The sequence below is a fragment of the Elephantulus edwardii genome, unplaced genomic scaffold (genome assembly GCF_000299155.1).
Source record: "Elephantulus edwardii isolate Elephantulus edwardi_28Jun2011 unplaced genomic scaffold, EleEdw1.0 scaffold00044, whole genome shotgun sequence".
Taxonomy (NCBI): Eukaryota; Metazoa; Chordata; class Mammalia; order Macroscelidea; family Macroscelididae; genus Elephantulus; species Elephantulus edwardii.
Genome location: NW_006399794.1, coordinates 9,280,995 through 9,288,202, shown reverse-complemented (window position 1 = coordinate 9,288,202; position 7,208 = coordinate 9,280,995). Strand labels below are relative to the sequence as shown.

The window sequence follows — 7,208 nt, the reverse complement described above, 5'->3', positions numbered from 1 at the left end:
GGTAACAGTTCTTCTTTAAATGTTTTATAAAATTCACTTGTAAAACCATCTGGTCCAGGGCTTTTCTTGGTTGGAAGTTGTTGTATTGCCTTGGACAAATACTTAGAAAAACACAACCTACCTAAACTGACACAAACCGAAACTGAACATCTGAACAGACCCATTACAAAAGAAGAAATTGCTCTTAAATTTTTCTATTCTTACTGGGATGAGATGCTATCTCATAGTTGTTTTGATTTGCATCTCTCTTAGAGCTAGGGATTTTGAACATTTCTTCATCTATTTATTGGTAATCTGAATGTCTTCTTTGGTGAAGTGTCTGCTCATATCCTGTGCCCATTTTTCAATTGGGTTATTTACCTTTATCTTGTTTTGGTGCTCGAGTATTTTATAAATTCTAGATCTAAGTCCCTTATCTGATATGTGATTACCAAATATTTTTTCCAAATCTGTGGCTTCCCTTTTTACTCTATTGGAGGTTTTTTTAGATGTGCATAGGGATTTGATTCTTAGAATGTCCCATTCATCTATTTTATCCTCTCCTGGTTATAGATTTTTTCAGGATGCTTGGAAAACTGACATTTTTACAGAGGTAGTTTTTGCCCTCTGCTGGTGGTTCGATGTTTCTGCACCATATACCTTTGAAAATAGTTTTCAACATGAGCAGTTAAGATGAAGCTGAGTATGTGGATTAGTTATACATTCCTATTTTATATTTTTAAAAAATTGTAGTTATTAGATTATTTTATTTTTCATTTAAAATTCATGTCTGAAAGTTTTTTCTTATTTCAAATCCTTTCCTATATCTATCACATAATTTGGAAGCTTTTCTAATTCTATTTTGTTTGTTTTATGACATGTAGTTTTCCTGATGTGTTTAGATTGCCTGCAATGGACAGGCATGTCCAATGATATATTTCTTAAGTGCTTTCATTACCTCTGGGGATGTTATTTCTAATCCTTATTCTCTTTTTTCCTTATGATAACTGTGAATGGGGTTTGATGTTGATACTATTCATTGTTTATTTTAGAAAAAATCATTTCCCTGAACTTTTTAGAAGGAGGATTAGTTCAGAATAGTTTACTGATGCCTCTGTTATAATTTTTATTGTTTTTCCGTAGTATTAAAAAACTATGGCTAGCTGTGGGATTTTCCTGGTTTTAGTTTCTCACCCTAATTTTACTGGGACCTTTTCTTTGTGACCTCAATTCTAAATTTTTATTCCCAGCACCTTTTTCTTACTTCTGGTTTCAGTCCCAGAAGGGAGTCCTACCTGGTCTGTTTTAAGAGCTAATAAGACATGGACTGCTTCTGCTCCTAATGACCAATTCCTAGGGCTGCTGTAACAAAGCCTCATGAACTAGGCAGCTGAAACAGAAACTTGTTCTCTCACAGCTCTGGAAGTCAAAAGAGAGATGTAGCCAAGGCAATATTCCTTCTAGGCCAGTATCCTTTGTCACCTATCCTACCTTCTAGTGATTTCCAGAAATCCTTGAAGCTCCTTAGCTCATAACGGCATCATTTAGTCTCAAGTTCCATCTGCATGTGACTTTTCTCCCTCTGTGTGTCTCTGGTTTTGTGGGAGTATTTTTGGTAAATATATAAATCATTTGGATTTAGGACTCACTCTAATACAGTAAGACTTCATCTTTACTTCATTATACCTATTTCAAATAAGGTCACTGTCACACAAAGTACCAGGAGTTAGGACTTACACATATCTTTACGGGAGACAAAAGGTCACTACAAGACCTCACCTCTCCTGCTATGAATGTGGACAACATTTTTTCTAGTGTTACCAGCTGTTCTTTCATTGGCACTCTGCTTTCCAGTAAATGCTGACAGTCTGGGGTCCCAGTCTCAGATCTGTCAGGTGACTGACTCGCTTTCTCCTCCTGCTTTCTTCCTCACAAGTGGTGAGACTGTGTTGGTTTTGAAGGTCTTAAGTTTTTGTGCCCAACCTACTTGTATTTTATTATTTGTGAGAATCCTTTGTTCTCTCTTTGCTGAAAAAGGTATTCTTATACTTCTAGTTTTCCTGTCCAGTTGCTCTGTCATTTTTATGTGGGAAGATTTCGGAACTGTGCTATCACTACTACTATCTTCCCAGAGCCCCTCTTGGCTTATTTTAAGAGATTACTCTTCCTATGTGAAGCAAAGATGGTGAGGTATTAAAGACAAAGGCCAAAGCAGGGAGACAAGTTAGGAGGGAGTTAAAAAATGCAGTGATAGATGGTAGAAATTGGGGCTGGGGTGGAAGCAGGCATAGAGGTGGTGAGAACTTGCTGGATTCTGGATGCATTTTAAATTTAGAGCCAACAAGACATGATGGTGGATTGGATGTGTTATACACAAGAATGGAGTCAAAGATTAAATTTTTTTAACTTAGTGTTATGTTCCATAGTCTCCTGTGTACTTTACCTCGTACATAGTGACCCAGTCTCATCATCTCTGACAGACCTAATCCCATCCATCTCATCCTGGAGTTTCTTCTCCTGTGCTGTACCTCCACCCTTCTGAGCATGATGTCCTTCTCCAAGGACGCCCAAAGTATGTGAGACAGAGCTTCAAAATCCTTGCCTTCAGGGAGCAGCTTGGTTTTCCCTCTCCAGGACAGACCTGTTTGTTTTCCTAGAAGTCCACAGTATGTTCAACACTCTTCTCCAGCACCACAGCTCAAAGGCACTGATTATTTTTCTATCAACCTTAGTAAGCATTGTCAAGCTCTGGAATGAATAGCAAGTAATTGCAAAGACCATGGCCTATATCAGGTACACCTTAGACTCCAGACTGACATTGTGCAATTTGTCTTTGAGCAACTGAAATAATTAAGTTCCCATTTGCTAAAATTGAAAGATTGCAGGAGAGTTTTCTACACACCCCCACCCCATTTATTTGTACGGAGAACACAGGAGCTTGGTTTTGGAGTGGTAAAGTTGAAATTGCATATTAGATATGCAAGTGGGGATGTGAAGTAGGTAGTTGCTTCAAGGGAACTGGAATTTGGAAAGAAATCTGGACTAGAGAGCCACATTTGGGTAGAAATGCATGGTACTTACCATGATGGAACAGCTTGAGATCTTTTCAAGAACAAGTGAAGGTAGAGAAGAGATATGAAGAACAAACCTTGAGGAGGTGTTAACAGTGGGAAGCCAATTTCTGTACATTTTAGCATCTTCCTTCTTTCATACCAAAGTTTTAACTCGAATATTGAAATTGCATACAACTAATTCCTAAAAAAGTTAAAGAAGAGAGGCCAAGGTCAAGGATCTTTCTTAAAACAGGTACGAAGAACTTGCATGTTCAAGATCATTTTCCAGTTCCTTCTGGTATGTATTACTGTTCTACAGAGACTAGAATGTTCTACACTACATTTCCCAGCCCCCTTAGCACCTAGGTGTCATGATTTAGAATCCACCAACTAGATTTAAATGGGACTTGAATTCAGCATTCACGGGAGGGGAGGCAGGGCATATGCCATCCATTTTGCTGGTGCAGATGGTAGCATATGTTTTTATGTGTAGTGCTATGGCGATGACAACAGTGCACCAGGTTGAGAGGTTTAGATTGGTTTTCTTCTCCAGCTCTCCAAATTATTCTGCAACCTGCTCTATATTCTGTAGTAGTTACCCTCCTGCTTGCACTTGCTAGATTGAGTTCTGTTCTCCACACCTAAACTCCAATTGATGAACTCCCTCCATGGGCTTGGTGTTCTCTGTTCTCTGTGTGTGGTATACATGTGTGAATAAACTCACTGATGGGCAGTAAGTGTAGTGTGTGTGTTAGTGTGTGGTGTGTACTTCCGTATTTAGTGTCAAGAAAGAAGCTGCATTTGACCTCTGGAAGGGTAATTATAGTATGCCCCCTATTAGCAGAAAATGAAGAGGATGACTTGAATGTGAAAATCTTGACCTCCAAGTTCCAGAGCCAGCCCAGCGATGCTGTACACATCTTCTGTGGCCAGGATGTTGGATTGGTGTGGCCCTGGAAGTCTCTTCCAAATACTGGAACCTTAGAGGTTCGTGGGCACCGCCTGCGGGGCCAGTACTCACCCCCCAACTACCAGCAGCTGCAGGAGGACCTTGACGTTAACCCTCAAATCCAGCAGTCAATGAGTATCCTGCAGGTCCTAATGGAGGTGAGGACACAGGTTTGAGGTGCGGAATGAGACCTGATTCCCACACAAGGCACCTCTTCCCTAAGCTCCTTGTCTGCTTCTAGGATATGCTAAAGGAGGTGCAGGAATTCTGCGGAAAATGTCACTGGATAACGGGCATTTTTGAGTTCGTGCAAGCCTGGGGGCCTCAGCAGCTGGAAGCCATGAGAGGCTCCTCCATCAAGGAGTATGCGGCCTTGGTGAGCAACCTGAATGCATGGAAGGACCTTGTCTCTACCATGCCAACCGAGTTGATTACAAAAGGCAAGCTGCTGCTGCTGAGCTGCCTTGAAGTGCAGACGGAGATGGGTGAGTGCTGGTATCCCTTCCCTCTCTTCCTCTTTCCTAACCTCTAGCCACATGGTCCCCCTTGGGTCTGAAAATGTTCCTCAGGAACTTTTGGCTCAAGACTGTCACTGGACCCACGGAGCCACCTAAAATTCCATTTCCCAACCTCTTTCTTACCTTTACAGTCTAAAGTCTATGTGGTCACTACAGAGGACAGCCCATTTGCCAGTTATTCCTTATGTTGTTGTTTACCATTGAGTTGGAACCCACCCATAGCTTACCCTGTGATGGGTTTTCAGAGGCAGTTAATCACAAGGGAGGAGACTGTCCATCCTTCTTCCACAGAGCGTCTGATGAACTTGAACCACTTGCCTTCAGGATTGCAGCACAGCTTCTTGCCATTAGGCCACCAGAGCTCCCTATATTCCTTAGGGATGATGTTTCTGCTATGTGACATTTTATATCCGTATGGTACAAAAATAGTTTAAATCATATATGTTTGAAAATCTCCTTAGCCTGTTCCATAGGTTATTGGGATCATATTCTGTACAGAGATTTGGGGGAGCCTAGGATGCTGCACTCCCCACAGGTAGCAGAGTCTAACTTTATAATCTGGATGAGTAAAAAGTTGAGATTGCCTTTAAATGCTCTTGTCTTGATCTGTAGTCCTAACTTCTGTTGATATTGTTGTTATGTGCTGGCGAGTCACCTTGACTCACAGCAATCGTATGTACAACAAACAGCTCTGAACCTTGCCTTATCCTGAGCCAATCTTATCATCTCTGACAAACCTGATCCCATTCCTCCACTCACTAATCAATCCATCTCATCCTGGGTTTTTCTCTCCTGCACTGTCCCTCCACCCTTCCAAGCATTATGTCCTCCAAGAACTGGTCCTTACTGGCCATGTGCTCAAAGTATGTGAGACAGAGCTTCAGAATCCTTGCCTCTAGGGACCAGCCTAGTTTCACCTCTCCAGGCCAGACTATTTGTTCTCCTGGCAGTCCATGGTATGTTCAACACTATTTACAGCACAACTCAAAGACATTGAACCTTCTTCTATCATCCTTAGTCACTGTCCAACTCTGGGATGCATAACAAATAATTGTGAAGTCCATGGCCTGTATCAGGTATACCTTAGTCTCCAGACTGACACTGTTGCTCTTCAGTACTCTACAGAGGTCCCTGACAGCAGACTTTCCTAATGCAATTCATCATTGATTTCCTGACTGCTGGTACCAAGATTGTTGAGAAATACATAGCATTCTTAATTGAAGAGAGCACTTTTCATTTAAATAGTCACATTGGGTCTTATTTAATCTATGCTGAGTGTTTATCAAACAAAAATTCACACTACAGTTCTGGGTGGGTTTGATTTTCTGCTTCTTTTCCTTCCTAAGGTGGCACCTGACAGTGGGTGAGGAAAGAAGTCTGTGTGCTCTTCTTTGCTTGCCCCTGTGACCCTCATTGTGGTGTCATGCATCCTAACCTGGTCTCAGCCTTCCTGACATTACTGCTTCAGGTTCTGATGGGTCCTGAGCTACTCTAGCAAGCTTGTGTTCACTTAGCCTAACACCTCAGTTTCCCAAGAATCTCTGCAGAAAGTGAGCTCAATCACCTCTGGAACAGGCTCAGAATTTCAGTCCTGTATGGTAGTCCTGGGCTGCTCTACCTGGATTGTGTTCCCTTGGCCTAGGAGCTCAGAGGGTCTCCCTTTGCTGACTTGACCTCACATTGGCTTCTGCTGCCATTGCAGATCTTAGAGGAGTTAGTGAATCTTTTTATCTTGTCAATCTTAAATTATCTCACATCCTGTGCTTTATGGCCCTTTATTTTTCAACCCAAGAACGCTTTCTACCTACTGACTACCAACTCTTGGCATGCTTCTTCATTCTTTGCCATCTGGGCACTGTGGGAGACCTGGTGCATTATTTTTTACCTTTCTGCCACAACATATCACACCATCTCCTCTGTTGTGACTATCTCATGCTAGCACAAGAGCATACCACAAAGTAGTCACACACAACCACGGATTTCAGAGAAATTTGGTTTGAAACCTTTGTGTCTCTTTCTCCCTTCCCATGGGAATAAGGTCTCCTGTTGTTGTGTACTAGCTAGCTAAGAGGCTCAGACCAGGGAGTGGACTTGGAGAGATGTAAAGTGGAATAGACTTGGAAGCCAGTGGTTTGTTATCTGAGAAAACAGAGAGGTTATGTGATTTCCTCACTAATCCTCTTGGCCTGCAGCACCAATCCTATCCACTTCCTATAAAGACTAGATACAATAGAGCCACTGCCCACCTCCCTCCCTCAAGAACCTGATAAAGAAAACAACTATGAGATATCATCTCACCCCAGACAGAAGAGCAAAATTTAACAGAACAGCAATCAATAAGTTCTGGGAAGGTTGTGTAAAAACTGGAACCCTTATTCACTGTTGGTGGGAGTGTAAAATGGTGCAAGCACTTTGGAAGGTGGTATGGCACTTTCTCAAAAAGTTGCAAATAGAGATACTACTTGACCCAGAAATTCCACAACTGAGAATATACCCCAGAGAGACCATAACTGACATCCAAGCAGATATATGCACACCATGTTTCTTTCGGCTTTGTTCACAATAGCAAGGAGTTGGAAACAACCTAAGTGCCCATCAGCAAATGAGTGCATAGAGAAGCTGTGGTATATTCACACAATGGAATACTATGCTGCATTGAAAAACAAGGAACTCATGCAATATTATTCAAAATGGGTGACCCTGGAGGAC

The 7,208-nt window shown here is 41.7% G+C and overlaps 1 protein-coding gene across 1 annotated transcript in view; it reads left to right on the top strand.

Annotated features, from left to right (window-relative positions):
• The window catches only part of DNHD1 (dynein heavy chain domain 1), a 91,370-nt gene that overhangs the window by 40,800 nt on the left and 43,362 nt on the right, over positions 1-7,208 (top strand). Inside the window, 2 exon segments of the mRNA XM_006885631.1 lie at positions 3,874-4,139; positions 4,223-4,466. Of these exon segments, the coding sequence (XP_006885693.1) occupies positions 3,874-4,139; positions 4,223-4,466 (510 nt within the window).